General features: G+C 38.9%; 1 protein-coding gene across 7 annotated transcripts in view; it reads left to right on the forward strand.

Moving 5' to 3' along the window:
* Nsd2 (nuclear receptor binding SET domain protein 2) overlaps window positions 1-22824 on the forward strand; it is a 75557-nt gene that overhangs the window by 34373 nt on the left and 18360 nt on the right. For 4 of the 7 annotated variants that reach the window (XM_021163008.3, XM_021163007.3, XM_029478086.2 and 1 more), the window contains 5 exons: window positions 4392-4536; window positions 8091-8209; window positions 11272-11356; window positions 12438-12562; window positions 22691-22822. In XM_021163008.3, coding sequence (XP_021018667.1) covers window positions 4392-4536; window positions 8091-8209; window positions 11272-11356; window positions 12438-12562; window positions 22691-22822 — 606 coding nt within the window. Of the gene's footprint in view, window positions 1-4391; window positions 4537-8090; window positions 8210-11271; window positions 11357-12437; window positions 12563-15080; window positions 17134-22690; window positions 22823-22824 lie in introns of those variants that run through there. The other 3 variants (XM_021163010.2, XM_085836617.1, XM_085836616.1) reach the window with 3 other exon arrangements.

Here is a 22824-nt window from a genome sequence, read left to right on the forward strand (position 1 = left end):
TAAAGACGGTAGTGTTAGCACTGAGTATGTTGAAGATTTATTTCTATAATACTTAAGAGTATAGTGCTATATAAATGAGTAAAGTATTTAAGTACTTTTATTTTTTACCATAAAATATATCACTGGTGCCTGTGTCTCATTTCCTTTGTAAGGAACCAAGGCTCTTTATAGTGTGGGTCATGAAGCCATCTCTATTGTAATTTTTCTTTTAATTTTACTTTCATGGAATTTTTTTTGTTCAGAATTCCAAATACACATTAAAGTCACCAGTAATTAGTAGTATCTGGGGGCTAGAAAGATGGCTTAGTAGTTAAGAGTGCTTACTTCTTTTGTAGAGGCCCTGGATTCATACCCCAGCACCCACAACTAATAACTCCAGTTCCTGGGGGTCCAGTATCCTCTTTTGGTACCAAGCACATATGTGCTATAATACATATATGCAGGCAAACACTCATACAAATAAAAATAAATATATATTTAAAAAATAAAGAGAAAATTGGATGGTAGCGGTACATACCTTTAATCCTAGCATTTGGGAGGCAGAGGCTCATGGGTCTTTTGAGTTCAAGGCCAGCCTAGTCTACAGAGCGGGTTCCAGGATAGTCAGGACTATATACATCCAGTCTGGAAACCTAATTTAAAATTAATTCAAAAATAAAAGAAAAAATATCTCTTGTCTAAATATCCATAGGCATTTAACCTCCCCCCCTCCAAAAACATAGAGAGAGGGGGAGGAGAAAGAGATAGATACCATCTGGACTAGTGAGATGGCTTGGTGTGTTAAGGCATTTTCACCAACTGATGAACCTAGTTTGATCCCTGGGATACACTTGGTAAAGGAGAGAACTGTTGGGGTCTGGAAATCCCCACATAAACCATATGCACACCTCTCTTAGTTAAGCAAGACTAGTTTATTAAACCATGATACTGGACATTCACGATCACAAGAAAGAAAAACCTAACTGTGGCACCAGCCAGTCCTCAATGAAGGATTTTTATAGGAAAAACCAGGTTCAGAAGTTCAAAGGCAAGCAGTGAAGTGGTATAGCAGTTTTGTCTAGCTAGACAGAGTATTATCAGCCAGCCAGTAAGCTGAGTGGTCCTGACCAAGGTAAGAGGGTAGTGGACAGGTGCTGAACAAGGGAATTTCAGAACATTGAGATAACAGGGACAAGTGATTCGGCCATAACTTTTTGGCTTATTAGTAACATTCTTTAGTGTCAGCTATGGATGATTACTTCTGGGAAGTAGAGTCTGAGAACCTGAACTTAATTTTACCTTAGGAGCAAAATGGAGACTGAATATAAAATGGCTACTGCTGTGTTAAAAGGAGCAAGTCTCAACAGGAACCATCTTCTCCACGTTGTCCTTTGACCTCTACATGCAATATGCACAACATACCTAATTTAAAATTAATTTAAAAATAAAAGAAAAATATCTCTTGTCTATTATCCATAGGCATTTAACCAGCCTCTGTTTTGTGTCATGAGGAATTAAAGGAGTTGATTAACTGAATGGTTATGGATATTATAAGAAAACCATGGTACATGGTATTTTTGTCCCTACAGGATAGCGTAGAAGTCTTCCCAGAGAAAATATTGGAGTAGTGTCTTGAAAAAAAAATCTGTAAACCATGTTGGGTGTGGTAATGCATAGCTGTACTATCAGCACTATTTGGAGACTAATACAAGATGATTGAGTTTGAGGATAGCCTGGGCTACATAGACCACTTCCCTCTCAAAAAAAGGGACAAAATGGAACTAATAGCATCTTCCTTAGGAATGGAAGGTTTATTGTTAGAAAATCTGTTGAGGCTAGAAAGGTAGATCAGTGGTTAAGAACCCATACTATTCGTGCAGAGGGTTAGAGTTTGATTTTTTTCCCACCCATGTCAATTGGCTCACAAATGTTTGCAGTTCTACTTCCCAGGGACCAATGGACCTGGGCTCTGTGGGCACACAGAGTAGTTTTGTTTTGTTTTTAATTTAGACACAGGTTCTCACTGTGTAGCTCTGCCTGGCCTAGAACTCACAAACATCTCCTTGCTTCTGCTTCCAGAATTTTGTGATTAAAGATGTGAGCACTACCATGCCCTGTAATTATGGGTGTTTTTCAAAGGTCAGTCAAAAACTGAATGTGGTGGCACACACCTTTAGTCCTAGCACTTGGTCAGCAGAGTCAGGCAGCTAGCCTGTGCTACATAGTGAGGCTTGTATTTAAAAATTAAACAGAGAGCCAGGCGTGGTGGCGCACGCCTTTAATCCCAGCACTTGGGAGGCAGAGACAGGTGGATTTCTGAGTTCGAGGCCAGCCTGGTGTACAAAGTGAGTTCCAGGACAGCCAGGACTATATAGAGAAACCCTGTCTCAAACAAACAAACACACAAACAGAAATTAAACAGAGGCTCTAGAGATGGCTCAGTGATTAAGAGCACTAGCTGCTCTTCCAGAGCTCTAACTATGAAAGTGAGGATACAGGAATGGAAGCACAGCAAGTGCAAGGACAGATATTTAAAGATTGGATTTATGACTCATTATTACATAGTCCTCAGGTGAGCAACAGTGATCTTGGAGCTAGCTACTTGAGGCTTGAGAAAATGAGAAAGGTAGCAATCTTGTACAAAGCTGGTGGGGAATAAGTACTTTATCATCCTTGTTTTAGAGAGGAGTTGGCAGTTCCTGATGTGCTTTGTTTCTTTTCTATAATTTCATGCCTAAGTATTTACAATTTCACCCTTGCATCACACCAGAGGAGATCACAATATTCAACACTAAAAATTGTCAGTTATAGTTGTGAATGTTCTTGTAGTGTATAATATGCCAAAGTAAATTGATTAGATTTTGAAGAAGAAAGCAAGCTGTAGACTGCTATGTAGATCCTGTTGCTTCTGTGAAGTCTGAGGAATATAGTATATCCCTATTTACTTGTCCCTCAGGATCTCAACTGTGTTTATCCAAAAAGAAAGTGTATGCCTCTGCCCAGGTAAAGTGTTAACACTTAAGGAAGCATGGTTAACTATTGAATTTGATGTGTTACAAAATACTCGGTAGTATGTGGTCAGTTACCATGGCAGACCTTCTGTGGGAAGGGTAGCATAGCAGATAAGCTCTCAATGGATACCACAATTATTTGACAGCTTAGCTGAAACAGATTTGATGAGGACTTATGTGTTCTTATCCTTATGTGTTGGGCAGAGCTGTGACAAATAGGAACTCTAGCTAGTTTTATTCCAACAGGTTCTAGGCTTTTTTTTTTTTTTTTTTTTTTTTTTGTGTGTGTGTGCATCTAGGTGCTTGAGAATCAAGACTAATGCTTAGAGACTTCCTCTACTCTTCTTTTATGTTTCTGGGACCCAGATTCATTTCAGTTAACCCTTATAGTGCTAAGCATTATAACTGAAAGCCTAGATTGGCACCATGGTGAGAACAATGTACATAGATCAAGGTGAAGGTATGCAGTTAGAGTTTACTTACATAATTCTCAATTCCACTCCACTCTAGACTTAGGCAGGATCTAAACTCCATTGGCTTTACCTCCTGGGAATTTTGCCATCTGCAGTTAAAGTTGGGGGTTATTGATTAATCATTACTGTGTACCTGAACTACTTAGAAGACTTGTGAAAATGTATATTCCTTGCTGGTAGGATGGGATGGGGCATTCTGAGCATACTCTGAAGGTATTGATCCTGTGTAACTGGAGAATCTGTTGCCTGTGTAGATTTGTGCTGGCTTAGACAAAAATTGGGCCTTGCTTGTTGGTAGATTATTGTGTGTATCTCTTGTTCGTTGTAGACTTGTCTGTCCAACGTGGATTGAAAGATGAAGTTAGGCTATTGTAGTTGGTGAAGACGACAAACCAAGATCTCACTCCATGCTCATAGGAACATTTTTGTACAACTTGCCTGACTGTTAATTTTTTCAAGAATGCCTATAGAACTGTGACTTAACAAATGATTTAGTGATTTTATGAAAATAAGTGTTTTCTCCTCACCATTTATCAGTTATTTTCACTTAGAAAGTTTTAGTGAATCTCTGTATCCATTATTTTTATTTATTTATTTATTTATTTATTTATTTATTTATTTATTTATTTATTTCCGATCTCTGGGTAGCCCTGGCTGTCCTGGAACTCACTCTGTAGACCAGGCTGGCCTCGAACTCAAGAAATTCACCTGCCTCTGCCTCCCAAGTGCTGGGATTAAAGGCGTGCGCCACCACTGCCTGGCTGTATCAGTTATTTGTTAGTTTTCTTTAAGCCAGATTTTCTGGGACATAATTGTGGGAATAAAAATTCTACATAAGCAAGTCTAAAGAACTATATTTGATTTTATGTAACTCACAATGAATTTTGTGAGTGTAGAGTTCTTATTGCCCTCTTTTCTTTGTTCATAGGTTGTAGCTGAACACCCAGATGCCTCAGGGGAGGAGATTGAAGAATTGCTTGGGTCCCAATGGAGCATGCTCAACGAAAAGCAGAAAGCACGATATAATACAAAGTTTTCCCTGATGATCTCTGCGCAGTCTGAAGAAGACCCTGGTAAGCATACACCTATAGATAGATATCTTCTGCTTGGTGTGATGTGTAGTGTAGCCACATTTGGAGTGTTCAAACCATGCCTGTGTTGTCGTTTCCCTCCCTTATCACCCATGCAGGTGTGTTTTGGATAGTCTACAAGACCTTCATTTTACTGTTTATACAGAGTAGGGATTCTGGCTGTAGTACTTGTAGGGGTAATGTAGGAAAGAAGGGAAGGTAGGTACTTCTAGCACTCCAGTCTTAGTCACATGGGTCAGGCCCAGTAAGAGCAGTTAGTTTCTGGTCTGTTTGCTTGAGTATTTGTAAGTGAGATGACTGGTTGACCTTCACTTGGGTATCTCATTTCTAGGCTTTCAGTTTAAAAACTTTAAGCCATACTATATCAAATACCAGTTTGGGCAATGGCATGGTGAGGAAGAACCGAAGAAAATGTCAGGTTTGCGGTGTGTAAGCACTTGGACACACAAGTTATAAAAAACAAGACAAAATAAAAAACCCAAAACAAAATGTTCCTGTTAATGAAAAAAATAAAATATATTTAAAAGTTAAGTAAAAGTACGGAAACAGTTTGCAACTTCTAAGATTCATTATTGAGTTTTGGAGATGCTAGCTATGAAAGCCAAGGTGTCCTAGGTAGTCCTAGAATAGCTGCCAAGTATTATATTGTGACTACATACATATATTAGTTGCCCCTCTGCCCCTCATGGAATGTACTCATCTTGATTTGGGATTTGCTAGGCATCTTGATTATTTTTCTCCTATGACAAAGCACCACGGCCAAGGTAATTTATAGAAGAAAGAGGACTTCAAATTTTAGAGGATGAGTCCATGATCATCATGGAGGTAATCATGACAGATGGCAGATAGACATGGTGCTAGAGCAATAACTATGATCTATAAGCATGTGGCAGAGAGAGCTAATGGTGTGGGAATGGTGTGGGCTTTTGAAGCCTCAAAGCCTACCCCCCAGTAACACACCTCCTTCATCAAGACCACACCTCCTAATGAGTCCCATCGCTTCCACCTGCTGGGGAACAGTAGCATTCACAGTCAAATATGTAAGCCTGTGTGGGTCATTCTCATTTAAACACTAGAGTTCCATATCAGCTCATTATATTGATCCTGAATAGGATTGCCCATTTTCCTTTTGCTCATATTTGTTTAGATGCTATAATTTAAAATGGCAAGAATGTTTAGAGTTTGTAAATTTTTTTTAAAATGCATATTCACCTCATGGTGTGCTAATATTAAGTCTTAAGTAATATTTCTTTTCTGTATAGATAGTGTACTTAAAAGGGGCAGGCATTTCTGAAGCCAGGGTTAGCTTATCCTAAACAATAAGTGTATTTGGAGTTGTTGTAGTCAGTAGATACTTAATGATGGTTTTCTACTCATACTTTGTCAAGTGAGTGCTGATCCTAAATGTTCTTGAACCATGACTTCCTAGTCACCTTGGTATTGACCATAAAGATGTAAAGTCTTTCATTGTCAGCTGTTGTGCTGCTTCAGTGTTAGGGAACTCAGATTTCTGGAGGAAGGACTGTGTCTCATCCCAGATAAAGTAGTCAATGCTCTGGGTATTTATGGAAAGGAGTGACAGTCACCTCCCAGTGGACCTAGAGCCGGTCAATAACCTGTGGCCCAGTGTTAGAGCTGTGAGCGCAAACCAACTGCAGTGTCTCTGGTGGGTATGCCACATGGCACTTGTTACTCCAGTGGTGGTTGAGTGAGTTAGTTCCGGGTGTCCTCAGCTTTGTAGACAGACCTCTTTCTTACTAGACTTTGAAGCTAGTCAACAGCTGTGTGGTCAGGATTAAAGCCTAGTAAAAATTTTCAGAGGCCTTGTTCATACTAGCCTAGAGCTAACTATGACTGCTTGATTCCTTCAGTAGTAACCTGAGTCCCAGACCTGAGGAGCATCCTTGAGCAGTTGTCGGCACCCAAGGCATGGGCCTCCTCCTGAGGCTTTCTGGATATGTCTGTGCTGTGTTTCTAAATAGGAGTTTGAGAATGACAGTGGTCTTAAGTTTTCTAAATAGTGAGGCCTGGTGGCAAACACTTGTAGTTTCAGCTACTCAGGAGACTGAGGCAGGAGGATTTGAGGCATTTCTAGCCAATGTAGTGAGATTTTCTATTTCAAAATAAAAGTAAAGAGATGGCTGGGGATATAATTTAAACTCTGGGGTTTATCCTCAGTACTACACACACACACATACACACACAGAATTTTGATAAATAGAATCCTAATAAACAGTTGTGCAAATGAAAATAGAGAATTTGTATTCAAAATAAACATTGACATATTCAAAATGGTTGGTTCTAGAATTTATTTTTTTGCTTTCCGTCATATCTTTCTAAGTCAGTAATATTTGAATACTTCATTATATATTAGTGATATTTCCAGGGATACCTAAAATAAGGTACCATCAAACAAATGCATAACAGGGAGGGCTTAATTTTCAGGTGCAGATAAAACTTTGCTACTTAAAAATTTGTTATTTAAGTCTGGTGGTGGTAGCACCATGCCCTTCATTCCTAGCACTTGGGAAGCAGAGGCAGGCAGATCTCTGGGTAGGAAGCCACCTGGTCTCTGTAGTGAGTTCCAGGACAGCCACAGGAAAACAACAAATAAAAACAAATAAATAAATAAATAAACAAATTTATTTCAACTAATAAAAACAAGCAAAAAATAGTTATTTAAGAGAATGCATAGTAGCAAGTTGTAGTTCTTATGTTTATTTTTTATTTAAAAATTTTTAATAGCCGGAAGTGGTGTCACACGCCCTTAATCCCAGCACTCGGGAGGCAGAGGCAGGTGGATTTCTGAGTTTGAGGCCAGCCTGGTCTACAAAGTGAGTTCCAGGACAGCCAGGGCTATACAGAGAAACCCTGTCTCAAAAAACCAAAAAAAAAAAAAAAAAAAAAAAATTTTTTTTTTAGATATGTTTTTGTGTGTTTGAGTGTTTTGCCTGAATGTGTGTATATTCACACAGAGGCTAGAAGAAGGTGTTGGGTTTCCTGAAATGAATTACAGATGTTTGTCAGCCACTTAGTAGATTCTGGGAATAAAACCCAGGTCCACTGGAAGAAGTAGTGCTCTCTATATCACCGAACCATCTTTCTAACCCCAAAGTTGTAGGTTTTTAAAAGTTTACTTAAATCCTACTTGTCTTTGCATGTTCATAAATAAATACTTCTTTTCCTCTACCCTGAGACAGTGTCTTGCTGTATAGGCAAAGCTGGTATTGAGCTCAGACTGTCATGCTAAGCCTTCCTGTGTGCTGGTATTACAGTATCCAACTAAAATGGATTTGTAAAAAAGACTGGGATGTACTTAAATTTAATTCTATAGCACATTAAAAATACAGCAAATACCAAGATAATAATCTTTAGGTAAAATATTTGTGGGTCTCTAGTTCTTTTTTGCAAAGAGATTAGATTTGTAAGGCTAGGCCTTTGGGCATGAGTCTGGTCCCTGGTTTCCATGCTGAATGCTAGAGCAGCATGTGGACTCTTTGCTGTGCATTTACCTTGCTCTCATTCTTCATTCCAAGGAAATATGAATGGGAAAAAAAGAACCCACACAAAGAGAACAGATGACCCTCCAGAGGATGTGGATGTTGAAGATGCACCCAGGAAAAGACTTAGGACAGATAAGCACAGTCTTCGGAAGGTAATGTTCTGGGCTTCTCTGGCCTGTGAGCGTGTATTCTATATAATTCTTGAGACCCTGACAAGATAGAGGCAGTGGAGTTTTCTGGGCTCTTGCCAGTGTGGTATTTAGTAGTAAGGCTTGTTGCCCTTTTTCTACATTGAAAAGGCCACTGAAGAAAGGACATGTTCATTGGAGCTATTGGTATAAATTCATTCAAGAAAACAGCATTCAAATGCTTTGAGTAGTATTTTTTTAAAAAAGATTTATTTATTTATTATATCTAAGTACACTGTAGCTGTCTTCAGACACACCAGAAGAGGGCATTGGATCCCATTACAGATGGCTGTGAGCCACCGAGTGGTTGCTGGGAATTGAACTCAGGACCTCCAGAAGAGCAGTCAGTGCTCTTAACCACTGAGCCATCTCTCCAGCCCCTTTGAGTAGTATTTTAAGTATGATTTTTTTTGTGTGTTAAAAAATGACTCTTAGATGAGGGACATAGCTCAGTTCTTGATTGCTCAAGTAGCGTGAGCTTGACCTTCAGTTTGATTGTTAGTACCTGGTTGTACATTTTGTCTGTAGGATTAGTATTCAGTGTGTAAATGAGGTATATGAAAACCCACTAAAGAAGTAAAAGAAACTGTGACAGACACTGGAAATGGATTATATGAATTTATTCCCTTTGTTAGTAATTCGTGATCTTATTTATTCACTGGAAACCCCTTGTGGGCAGCACTGAGGCAAAAAGGAAACTACAGAATGGATTAACAGGGAGCCCAGGGCTTTGAGCATCAGTTTCACGAGGACAACAGGCCTAGTATCTGAAGGGAAGTGAAAGTGACCAAAATCTGTGTGTGCAAAGCAACAGTGCATTATTCTGTCTGCCACATGAGGCTCACATGGAGAGAGAGTGACCCGTCAATATCACTTGTTTCAACTGTCTGAAATAGATCTAGTTAACTTTTTGGTAAATTGAGTTTAATTTAGGCTTTGTGCTATATATTTGAATTTATATTTTTTAGGAGTCGTGGCACAGTAGTTTTATATATATATATATATATATATATATATATATATATATTTTTTTTTTTTTTTTTTTTTTTTTTTTGGTTTTTCCAGACAGGGTTTCTCTGTATAGCCCTGGATGTCCTGGAACTCACTCTGTAGATCAGGCTGGCCTCAAACTCAGAGATCCACCTGCCTCTGCCTCCTGAGTGCTGGGATTAAAGGCGTGCGCCACCATGCCCAGCAGTTATATATTTTTATGATTTTGAGTAAAGCTTGCTTGATACTTTCACTGATCAAATTGCCTTTATTCTTTTTTTTTTTTCTAATTTTGAAGAATAGAAAATCTCACATTGCTGAAGTATAAACGATTATTTATCTAATTATTTTTTATCTATCTACCTATAACTACATCCTTTATCTTTAAGGTTCTATTTATAGTGTTTTATACCATTTTTCTGGTGCACAAAGTGTTAGTTGGACTCGTTTGCCATTACACAGGCTATGTAGTGGTGAAATATTACTGTGAGTTAATAGTTTAAAAGTACCAAGATGTACATACGTAAGCCCTTTAAGTGTGTATAATCAGAACATTTTAAATATTATATTCATATTAAATAGTTAGGCATACTTTTTTTTTTATATTAGCTAAACAGATTAGAAAATAACACATGTTTAAAAAGTAGTGGTGTCTGCTTTTAATCCTAGTTCTTGGAATGCAGAGGCAGACAGATCTCTAGTTCCAGGCCAGCCAGGGCTATATACATAGCAAGACCCTTTAAAAAAGTAGTGTTGTCTCTCTGGTCTGGTCTTTATTAATCTAAGTCATATTATATACAATTCCTGATATGTATTGATTACATTTAATGAGCCAGTAGCATTCAGAAAGCTATAAACAGAATTTTTGTGAGTACTCTCAATGGACTTTCATTTTACCTGCTCTGGCTAAATAGGTGTCAGTGAATGAGATCTGCGGTCTGGTACTGTGTGAGGTCCCTGTCTCTTGGAGTGGCATTGTAACCATTCGGCAGCACTGCTCCTGTGCTGTGGAAGCATGGTTCTTGTTTGTTTTGTTTTTGTTGTTATTGTTTGAGATAGGACCTCATGTAGCCTAGGCTTGTTGAGAATTTTCTCTGTAGCCTAGATTGGCCTTTTAATTCCTAGTCCTGCCTGTGCCATCATGAGCACATGGATAGTAGGCTTGTGCCACCATACCTTGCTGAGGGCATTTTGAACTATTTTTTTCTTTCGTCTTTGTTTTTACTGTCTCTGTCCATTTGTCTGTCTGTTGCCACCATACCTTGTTGAGGGCATTTTGAACTATACTTTTCTTTTTTGTTTTTACTGGCTGGCTGGATTGCTGACTGGCTTGTGCCACTGTACCTTTTGAATTAGATTTTCCTTTCATTTTTGTTTTTACTGCCTGTCCATTCATCTGTCCATTCATCCATCAATTTACTTACTTGAAACGGTCTTACAATATAGCCTTGGCTGTCTTGGAACTTGCTATATATACACTAGTTTGGCCTCAAACTCACAGGGACCCACCTGCCTTGGTTTTCCCAGTGCTAGGATTAAAGGCATGTGCCACCACGCCTGGATTGAAGTATATTTTTCAAAATCCCAGCACAAAATATTTATGATATTAAACCTTTATTTTTGTAAGACAACTATGTGGCCCAAGCTGGCCTCAAATTAACAGATCCTTACCACTATGCCCAGAGTTTCCATCCATTCATCCATCCATCCACTTATTTATTGAAATTGAATCTAAGGTTATAATAGACATTTTCTACAACTAGCTAGCCCCCTTTTGATTTTGAATATATTTTTAATGATTTAAAAAATTTTTATTTATGTATATATGTGTGTATCTGTGTACGTTTAAGAAAAGAATTAGTTTAGGGTATTTAAAAAAAACCATTATGGGCAACTCTGGTCCTGCTGAGTGTGAGGGTACTTTTCCAAAGGAAGAATTTTCTATTGCGTAAATTTTCAGCAGCTGTGTTCATTCACATTAGGAGATTTTTTCCTTTGATTTCTTTCTCTTTGTCTACCCCCCCCCCCTTAAATAGCAGAGAGAGACAATCACCGACAAAACGGCCAGAACAAGCTCTTACAAGGCTATAGAGGCAGCCTCCTCACTCAAGAGCCAGGCAGGTAATGTGCTCAGGCTCCTTCCTGGCTCCTCTGGGTGCCTGGGTGGGTGAGCAGGGCGGCCTGATCCTGCTCTTGGGGGACTCTCTAGTGTGGGCACCTGAGAGGGACAAGGAAAATGAAAGCAGGGCTGGGCAGGAGGGATCCAGGGGTAACAAGGAAGAGTCAACAATTAAGCTAATACCAAAAGTAAGTGAGAAAGAAGATCATGTGGAATTGAAAAATAACTGATTTAACAAGTAGACTATAAGAATTCAATCATTCAAGTTACTTTTCTACTGATTTTCACTTGACTTTTTTATTTTCAGTTTGAATTTTATTAGAAGAGAAGTTTTAACCACATATTCTCAGATTTCTTTATGAGATGAGTTGTTACCATAAATTCTGTCACTCTGATTTAGGCTCTAGATGTTCATACTTAACTAGCCAATAGTAAAAGTCACAACTATTTGTTACTATTTCATATGATAAAGAAATCAGCTTAAAGGATTTTCTGTGAAAAACAGCTTAGCTAAGCAGTAAAAAGGAAAAATCCAACCTTTTGACCTATTTGTGAGTGATTCTCTAGAGATACTTGTCTGATAGGTTAGCACAGAAACACCATCTCCAATATAGGATGAGCCATGATGGCTAGAGACTGTTTTCTTTATGCTGCACAACATGATCAAGTTTTTAAAAATCAGCTATTTTTAAAAGCATTTGTAACATTTGTGAATGATTGGAAATTTGAACATAGGATTGCTATTTTAAAATATGAAAGTAGTAATGTTTTACTTAATATTTTTTAGAAGTATACTCTAGGCTTTTTATGCATGAAATTATAGTATTTGTGTCAAATAATCCTGTAGTGGGCCGTGGCTCCGGTGTGCAGGAAACTGCATTGGCCTGGGCAGGTAGGATGGGGATGTGGGATTCATTCTATAGTTTGCTTTTTTTTTTTTAAAGTCAGTTTTCCATGATAAAAAGTTAGTGACAGCTAAAGGATTCATCTTTAGGACTTTACTTGCTTGAGGGAGTTATTCAAAACAGTAACGAGGTGGGAGGTTTAAGATTTTAAACTTTATAAAATAAACTTATTTTACAGCAACGAAAAATTTGTCTGATGCTTGCAAACCACTGAAGAAGCGAAATCGGGCTTCTGCAACAGCGTCTTCAGCACTTGGGTTTAACAAAAGTTCATCTCCTTCTGCATCCTTAACTGAGCATGAGGTAAAATAATGATGATTGTGATACGGTGGCGTTCATGGGAAGGCCATTATTTACTCAAGTGGCAATGTGAGTGATAATCCTGCTTTAAAGAATTATGTTGTTCTCCACAGGCATAGGTGAGGTTCAGGTATTCTTAGCTATCTAAAAAGTTCTTAGCCATCTAAAATTCACAGAATTGAAAAAATGGTGCACTATATTAGACTGAGCACTTTGAATATAAATACATACATGCACATGGTGAATGTGTAGGTGTACATGCATACATCTTGTTGCAGAGTAATCGTTGTTGCAGTCTGTTTTAAACTGGTATGTTCTGTAAACCTAACTCTGTTTTCTCATATGAAAGGAAATTCACACTGGCTCTACCAGGACATGCTATGTTGGCCACACTGACATGCTACTGTGCACCCACCCTGGTGGAATGGAGGGGCTCATAAGCCTGTGGGAAAACCAAAGGTTTCTTGGTCCTCATGCGTTACGTGTTTCTGGTTCTTTGTTCTGGCATGTCTCAGATGTGAGTGCGGAAGCACGTTAGAACTGTCACTGTACTTAGAATTCCTGTGTTTCTGGTCTTACAAAACACATGATAGCAGAGAAGTAGGTGGTATTATAATAGGCTGCTGCCGCCATTACTGTGGAGTGTAGCATGTAGATGTCATTACCAAATCTAAAGTCTGCAGATACCAAAAACAAGGAACAGCCACAAATTCAGGAATCATCATTTATTTATTTGATGCAGAGGTAGTTTTAATTTCTTGATTGTAGTGACTACTTTTATAGATCTTACTTTCCTTTTTTTTTTTTGTTATTTTGATGTCTGTAATTCTGTTTTTTTCTCAGTGTAGACCTGAGATTTATTTTTACAGTATTTGTAAGGAGTTGATAACCTTGGTCTTCATTAACAGGATAGTGAGATGGGAACTAGACAGGACCCTTTCTGTTTTTGGATCAAAAGCAGCATTTCTCGTCTGGCCTTTGTTATGGTCCTTAGTAGGGTTGGGTGTATTCTTGCTGTCCTTTTTATTCGTGGTGGGCTGGGCCTTCCATTGCATGGTTAGGGACCTGGGTGGCCCAAGGAACACCCTTAAGAACTCTGTTGCTCACGGCTCTGAAATGTGTACATTTAGACTGTTTATTAGGATCTCAGTCACACAGACTAGCTCAGTCATAATCTTGTGTTCATACTCATGGGACTGGGACTTGCTTATAGTTGTTATTTGTAGAAAACTAAGGACTTCTTATATTTGCACTCATTTACTTCATTGCTGAGCTTCTGTCTAAAATGTTACTGAAAAAGGCTAGTTTTATATAAATTATTTTTAATTTTTCTTCTCTTACCCGTATTTACACTAGCATTTAAAAAAAATTAAAGATGGTCTACAGTTTAAATTAACCATATTAAAAATGAAAGGGTTTCTACTTCAGAAACCCTTTCATTTAGGCATTAAAGTTGGACTTTTCATTTATGATTTTTTTTTTAAGTGCTGAGGTTGGAACCCAGGGATTTGTGTGTCCAGGCAAATGTCCTATAACTGAGTTACATTCAAGCCCTATAAAAATTTTCAAACAAGTTTTTCTTGCTTTGTATTTTGATCTGTTTATCCAGTTGCTATTTTACATATGCTGTTGTCGGACATGGGAGAGAGAAAACTATTGAGTTACTGAATTTGTTTCCCTATTATTCCTCCTCATCAGTGTTGGGTACTGAGGTGAAGGCAGTGATGGAGCAGAGAGCAGCAGCTGTGCTGCTCAGTAGTCCACACTTGGAAGGACTAAGGTGGAGCAGTTTGTGACAGGGCTCAGTTGCAACACCAGAGGCTGATTTAAGTACATTCTTATGTAGGAAATGCATTGAGTTCAAATCCGTTCTTACATTTTGAAGGGGATACATAAATTTCAGAGTATATTTTATGATCCTTAAATAAAGTGATTTAACTTTCTAGGCCTTCTCTATTAGGTTACTTGAGTGGTTTATGTAAATATTCCTTGATCGCTTATTTTATAGAGTTGCACTGTTAATTTAAAAACTTTCGGTAAATAAGTAGATTGATCTAGTATGCATTAGCACTACTAAACCCCACAGTGAGTTTACAAGTGTATAGTGCTAAGTGTCTGTTAACACATGAGCTGTGGAGACTGTTGAGTCTGGTTCTGATGTGAAAATTACTGTTTGGGGATCAGACTTCCTCCGCACTTTGGGACACTTATGTTTTGCATGTTTATATTTTTTTTTCCCCTTCAACACACTTAATTGAAAGAAAGAGGATTATGTAGGGTTGGTATTCAAGACATTTTAGGACATGTTGTAGTTTAAGTTCTTGAAAATGTATATGATAAATTTATATCGGAATAATTACTAATTACATGATATTACATCAACCCAATGAAGAGATTAAAATTGCACACTTGCATGACAAAGGCCTGTGAAGGAATTGATGTGATTAAAGTGTTTTGTAACTTCATTTTTTGTTCCCTTAGTAGAGCAAATTCTTATTTTTTTCGCCTTCACTGGTAACAGCTTTTATGGGAGCCCACATCAGTCAAGTTGGACTTGAACTCAGCCGCCCTGTACTGCACTTAGAATGATGTAATACCCCAAGATGTCTGCTGCAGGTGGTGCATCATCGTATACACTAAGTGACATTTCTATCACAATCATTTTATGGAAGATGTGTGATAATCTGTTTTTACTGGTATTAATAAACACATACAATGAAGAAAACAGATAACAAATTTTAAGACCAAGGTAAGATACTCAATCAAGGCCATTTAATCAATCACATTCATCTCATAATAGAAACACATTCGTATTCTAATGATCAATCTAAAGTTCCCGTTGAGGAGGAGGCCCTTCAATTGAGACTGTCCAGAGCTGTGACAATGCACCATATTGAAGGGGTTATCCTGTTAATGCTCATTTTTTCCTCTAATTCATAACTTACTGAATTTTTATGGAAAATGTCAGCATCTGTTCTATCAGTAAGAAAGAACAGGCAGGACACATTAAAGGTTCTGTGTCAGCTATTTTCATTGCCAATGAAATGTATTCAGTATTGTAGATAATAAACCAGTTTTCCCACATAAAAGGCAGGAAGAGTTTTGATTCTGTCCTTTTTTACTTGACAGTTTTACTATGACACTAGACCCAGTAGATTTTTAGGGAAAAATATGATTAATAGTATCATGGTGAACCATTTATTTAACTGTTGATCTAGTCACCGATACCCAGAAGACACCATAATCAGTTTATTTACAACCACATCATCAGTTGCTTTTGTCGAACATCAGCATCATGTTTGAAATGTTGTGGTCCTGGATGCCCAGCTGGGCTATCCAGGTGCCAGCATGTTTGCATGGGAGGAAAGGCTCCACTTGCCCTTAACTCAAGAAGCAGAGCTTGTGCTATGCACGGGGTGTGTGAGCGGTGCCCAGGCCGTTCCACACAGAAACCTCAGTGTTGGACCTGTGATGAAAGTTTCTGAGAAATACTTTTGTTCCAAACCATTAAGTAATGTACGCATGTTAAACACATAGAGTGCCTGGCACCTTGCAGGGACTCAGTGGTTCACTATTGTGACAGTAATGGTTATTACAATAAAAATAATAAAATCACCATCATTCTATTTTTATCCAAAAGTATACATTTTACTTTGGCATGAAAAATGATCCCCTTGACTGCATCATGCATGTGCGGAAAAAAATAAATCCAGAAGTAGCAGAACCCTAGCTCTGTTTGTGTGACACAGTAGGGTATTAGACTATGAGGTTGTGGTCTGGTAAGTCACTCAGCTGGCTCTGTTCAAATGCATTGAGAGACATGGCCTCAGAATACCTAGTGTGAACATTCTAAGTTGTACTGTTCTTAATAGACATGAAAGATCTCAGGTAAATAAAAAAAATTTTAAAATATAGATCACAAAATTAAAAAGTATGTGAAGAAATATGATGGTGTAGAAATGGCCTGGGTTTAAGAAGTGATTTCTGAAAAGTAAAGATACTATCCCGGAGGGTTGTGGGCAGAAATGAAGGGATTTCATTTGAACTTAGAGCATGATGAATTTGAGTGGGTGCACAGGAAGCAGCTAGAAGATAGGCAGGCGCTCTGCTCTGTGATGACAAGTGAGGACTTGAGAACTTAGGGTGATGCCCACCGAGCAGCACAGCTAGTGCCTACTGAGTTTAGAGAGTGCAAGGGGATGAAGGTGGGGATCCTGAAATGTTCTTCAACTGGGGAAGACAGAGCTCACCTTCGGGCAGGAGCAGGGGCCTCAGCATTCTGCAGTAAGTGTAGAGTGAAAGTCCTCCATGTAGTATTTTCCTGCCCCAGACCAGTTTTACAGTAAATAAGCAGAGTTCTGTGTCAGCTCCTGGCTGATCTCTCCTCAAAGAGGTGAGTAGAAAAGAGATTCTTGTTTAAAAGAGTCTAGCAAGAAGCAATAGCTTGTCTGCTAAGAGTACAAAAATTATATGACAATTTATTATGCTACAAATTTAACATGGAATTCCTTCATTTTCTATAAAAATGTCAAATAAAGCAATGCTACCTCCAGCCTTAGGTCTTTTGAACTGCCCACTGTTGAGATGAGTTTTTCTTTTGCCATATAAACAGTTATTACCATATGATTCTATTTGGCTTCCTTCAAACTATTGTTTGTATACTATATTTGCTTGGCAAGGGGAGGTAGCTTTCTGTATAAGACTCTGATTCTAAAGAGATGAAGACTTGTGTGAATGTACAAAGGTTTGCATTGTAGCTGTTAGAACATCACAGCAGGGAGTACATGAACTGAGAGAGACCTGCGCTCAGCAGCCAGGTTCTCCAGGTGCTTCTTAATCAGCCCCTCTGCTCCAGATGGACCTTTCCCTCCATGTAGCTTTTCCTCAGAGTCGATGAGAAGTGAATGTTGTCTTTGGTCACAATGCCTTTAAGTGTAGTTGTAGCTCAGAACTTTTTTTTTTTTAGTATTCATATCTATTTACATCTGTGTTTCCCAACAGAAGACAACTTCAGTATTTTTAAGAGGATATCCTGAAAACCAACACGAAAGCTAATCATGACAAGGAAGTAAAACATAGGATATGAGAGGAGAGGGTCCTTGCTCCATGCTCGAGGACATCCATCCCACCCACTGCCTCTGAAGAGGTGTAGAGCAACCTGTTTTTGGCATGGGTGGATGGATTTTTAAGTTGGTTTCCCAGTCAAGTTATATTTAATTAAGGGATTAGTTGAGATAGTTCATGCAAAAGCACCAGAAAACTTAAAACAGGGTTCTCTGGGGCTGGAAGCCAGATTAGGGACAGGGTCTTTTCATTAATGAGAGAACATGTCACAAGAAAAGCAAGAGATAAAAACCAACAAAACCTAACCTGGTAACCAATGTCTGTGACTCCATGTATTCATCCCATGGTTGTATCTGGAGCCTGTGGGTTGGCTAGATGATATAGGTGACTGGCACCTATTAAGAGTATATAGCATAAATACCATAAAAAGGAGGAGGAAATAAAGATCATAAGTAAACATCTCATTCCTCAAAAAAAAAAAAAATGATGCCTGTGTTTATGTACAATTTAAATGACTACAGAGTGCTCCTGCCCGAGGATCTCATAGCCTGGAGTGAGGGTCAGAACTGATTTGTTCTGTCTATGTTTCAGCACTGGTGTGTGTTCTCTATAAGCTCCTGGCCCACTCGGCTTCACTTGAGCAGAATGACTTGACTGAGTGGTTCTTTGTTGGCCTCAGTTGCTTTATGTGGGCATGAGATGTCCCGTGAGGTCATAGCTCCCTTCTTTAGGAACTGTCTGTCCAGTGACAGATTAACCATAGAGTCATTAACACTTAGTAAGTTTGCTTTCTTTCTCTGTCATTTGATTCTAAGGTAACATATGTCTCACACGTATTCAAACATACAGGTTGCTAATCCACCTTGCATCCTGCTGTCCAGGTGGACTTCTGTTAGGGACCCAAGGGCCCTTTGGTGTGTAGTGTACAGCACCTTATTTTAGCATCAATAAATCCATTATCCAGTTTTTGAAAAATAACTCCAAGGACTGGGTTTATCTTTCAGTTGACAAAATCCCAGTTGTCTTTTGCTAAAATAAAGCAGAAGGGCTTTCCTAACATGCTTTTAGAGCTTTGATTGCTTCTTACTGATACTGACTTAGAAGGCTTTCTGGGTTTTGTATTTGTTTTAAGACACATTGGTTCCTATGTATTTTAGCATTTTTGGTGATTCCAATTGACTTTGTTTCTTTTAGGTACTGTTTTTATTGTTTTACTTAGAATATTAGGATTTTTTCACTAATTTTTCTGCCAGTGAAGGAAAATGGTCATCCTTAGTACACAGAGAAGTATGTTTTCCCTTTTCCTTGTTCGGGAATGATAAGGGAAATGCTTTTTGAGGTTTAACTAACAAGGATTTACTTCCAGTAACCTGACATAGCTCATCTTGTCAGAGCCCTATGTGCTATATCCACATTTATATATATTTTTTCTAGCCTATGTAGTTGTTCAGCTTTTAACAAATAACTCTGGCAGTATTTTAAACATGCTAGCATTTTAGGGGTGTTCTACTTCAAAACAAAACAAAACTGGGATTAGATTGCATCCTAGTTTTGGTACAGGGGCATTGCCAGTCACCTGAGCTAAGGAAGCAGGCAGGCTGGTGGTTCTTCTGTTCTCAAGCCTTTCAGGTGAGGACACATGGCCTGGTGATGCAGCTGGCTGGACCAGGCTCCCCCACAGCCTACTCCCAAGGGCTGGCTGCTTCTGAGGACACAACTGGGACAAGGTTGAGTCAGTTATTTAGAGACTCACGTAACTTGGGATATGGGCATGCCTTTATGGGAGCAGCCACTCAATGACTAAGTGGCCACTGCTCTCACTTAGACTTTGCTGTCCTCTATGCTAACTATGTAGAAGCTGGCTTTAGATTAAATGACTATGAAGCACAATGACATTCTGTGGACTAAAAGTTTTTTTGTATTTTGATTTTTCCCCCCCTCTTTCATGTCCTCAGTAACTCATACCTGGCTTTGAATTAGGAGTGGCTAGGAGGGTTCTAGTCTGTGCAAACATTAATAAAAATTATTTTGAATTCTAGGATTTTAAAATGGTTGAATTAATTTAAAATTGTCTTAATTCTACTCTTAATACTTCACTGTGATGTTAACTTGGAAGACCTGCTGAAGATTAATTAGTCTTTTAATTTTAGACCATTATATCTGCTGAGCACAGGATTCTTATCATTTGTAAATCTAAAACCGTCTGTGAACGCACTTCTATGCTTCTTCCTTTATGAAAGCATAACTTAAAACATGAAAATAATGTTGGTTATAGAAATATTTACTGTTCAAGGTCTGTAATTGTATTTTAAAATGATGTAGTATTCAACTTGTGAAGGGATTTGTTTTGTCAAAAAAAAAAAATTAAAACTCAATGTGTATCAGCCCACAGAAGGGCAGGGGTCTGCTTTGTGGCCACAGTAGGGTAAACCCCAGTTGCATTTATTGAGCCTTTCTGATGGCCACATAGCTCCTGGCAGTGGGTTGGAAGATTTCTACTGGGTCACATGATGTCTGGTAATGCCATCTTGAACTCCCTGTAATAGTTGGAGACTGCACTTCCTGTCCCTAAAGGAATGTGTGTCTATGGCAGGTAGGCAACTCGGTCCTATCACATACCGAGTAGTGAGTGGAGAAAGTATTTTCAGATTCAAGAAAACTTTGGAAAGTCAGGAACTAAGCTGCTTGGAAATCAGTGCCACAAGCATGACCTTGGTGGACACAGGAAGCCACAGGAAAATTCTTGACAGTCTGTGTCCCAACAGTCACTGCATTTTTCTTTTTCCAAATACATCCTGTTGGATACTGAATAGATCATAGATATTGTAGACTGAGATCTGGGACTGTGTTGGGACCATTCAGGTGATATGTCACTTCCACAAATGGCATCTCCAAGTAAGCTGTCACCTGGTACACATGGAGGTGGAGCCTGCAGCTGGAGTGAGGCGCACACTTGACTCTACTTGCAGGTGGTTTGCTGAGCAGAGAGCTGAGGGACCCTCTTGACTGGGTAGGGGTCTTGTCCATTTGTGGGGGAGGATGTGGTGAAGGTGGACCTTCTACAATCTGTCATGAACTGTGATATTGTAAGGTCTATATTCTGTATGTGGATTACAGACCCAATCAGGAAACGAGCCTTATGTGTGTCGTTAACATTTATATTTTCATTCAAAATATGTATTCAGTGTTTATTTCCTTAAACAGACTTTGTTAATTTAGGAAATATCTCCAAGTGGAAACGTGCTAACTTTCTGTAAATCTTAAATAAAAGGTGCTGTTCCTTCCTCTGACCCAGGACTGGTTTGTGTTTTCTGTCTTTCTTTCCATTCCTTCTCTTTTATAGTTTCGAAATTTGTTTTATCCACACTAAGGGAAGAAGTGGGTTGGTGGACAGAACATGGGCTCTCTCATGGATGATGTGCTAAACACCCTTTGGGACTCAGTTCCTCCATTAGTCAAATGGGTCATCCTTGTGTGGCTATGGGAGCTGTTCTCTGAGCCAGGGCAAGATTTGTGGCCATTGATTCCTAAGGCCCTGGGCTTCAGTGGTACTTACTCCTGTCTCATCTCAGAAGTGCTCAGACCCCCACCTGTGACCCCCATATCTGATGGACGTATTAAATTTGGAGTTTGAACTCAGAGCAATTCGAGTTGCCTCTTTCTGGATGTTGATGTTAAAGAAGTGGGAGGTGAGCTGATGGGAGAGGGATTGGCAGTGGGCCCTGTAGTTCCAACTAGCGAGCCCTCCTGGTGACAGACCTTATGATGTGACATTAATCTAGTGTTCCTCATGTTATTCCCATCTTCCTGCAAAAGGTGAGAAAATACATTGAAAGGCCTGTTTTTAATCCCTTCATTACATTCTTGTTGCTATCTGTGTCTAGTGAGACCAGAATTGGACCACACAAAGGCTGCCCCTTGCTCCAGTGGCCCCTGAGAGCCACAGGAGTCCTTGGCAATTTATGCCACTTTAACATTGAGTTCAAATTAGAAAAAAAAAAATGCATGTTTTTCTCTCATTGCTCCCAGTAATGTCAATGAGATAAAGGGGGAGCCCATCAGTAAGGCTGCAGATCAATGGGCCAGAGGCCCTGGTGAGTTCATTTTTGTTTTTTAATGTGGCCTAATTACACTGTCTAGCTTTGTGTTCACTGGCAAATAGCAAGTCTGTAACATAATTACTTGTGATTTTTTTTTTTTAGGTAAACATAAAACATAGTTAATAGGTTTTTTTGCTTTGTTTTATCTCCAAAATTCAATTTTCAACACTTTTTAAGATAAAGACAAAAAAAAAATAATTAAGTACTTCCATTGGATAGATGAAAGGGTTTTCTATTTTACACATCTGACCATTAGTTGGTAGTACTTGTCAAGCGAGCATGGGATGATTTGTGCAGCACCGGTGAGATTGTAGCTGAATCCTAATTTCTGTTTAGTGGAGGGGAACCAGGAAAATCGATGCATTTCTTCCAAATCTTTTCCTTAGGTTCAAGTGTTAAAGAAGGCAGAAATTATTTCTTGCCTTTCTGTGGGGCAGAGCAGATGAGTTGGGTGGGATGTTAGATTTTGAGAAGAGAGACAAGGCAATCAGGCTGTAGTGTGTGTCAGTGACTTTCCTGACTCTTGAATCAGTTTCAGGGAGCAACATGCTTCTAGGGGGAGACAGTGTCCTCCTCAGTAGAGTGAGAAACAGCTACTGTGAGGGTTTTTTTGCAACTTCACTTTTTTTTTTTTAATTCATTTGGTATTTGGGTCTGAACACATTGGGTAATTAAGAAAGGACAAGAATATTCCAGAAATCAGTTGACTTAGAAGAGAGATAATTGGGTTTTCATAAGTTGCTTCATTTAAAGGACTATGTCTTATATACATATGTATATTAAATATTGAGTAGAATAAAGTCCACTTCTGAAGTTCTCTATGCAGCATTTTACAAGTTTTATTAATTCCAAAGCCAGTGATGGTGTATATCACTGGGTGATAGGGCAAGAAGTGGGCCGTGTCCAAAGGATGTGGCCACCTGTTTTCTGTGGCTAGTGAACTGTTGTCCACCTCCTTCATCTCCAGGTCTCAGACAGCCCAGGAGATGAACCATCAGAGTCTCCATATGAAAGTGCAGATGAAACACAGACTGAAGCATCCGTCTCATCTAAAAAATCTGAAAGAGGAATGGCTGCCAAAAAGGAGTACGTGTGTCAGGT

This window comes from Mus caroli, unplaced genomic scaffold, assembly GCF_978045245.1.
Source record: "Mus caroli unplaced genomic scaffold, Mus_caroli_1 scaffold_4, whole genome shotgun sequence".
Classification (NCBI taxonomy): Eukaryota; Metazoa; Chordata; class Mammalia; order Rodentia; family Muridae; genus Mus; species Mus caroli.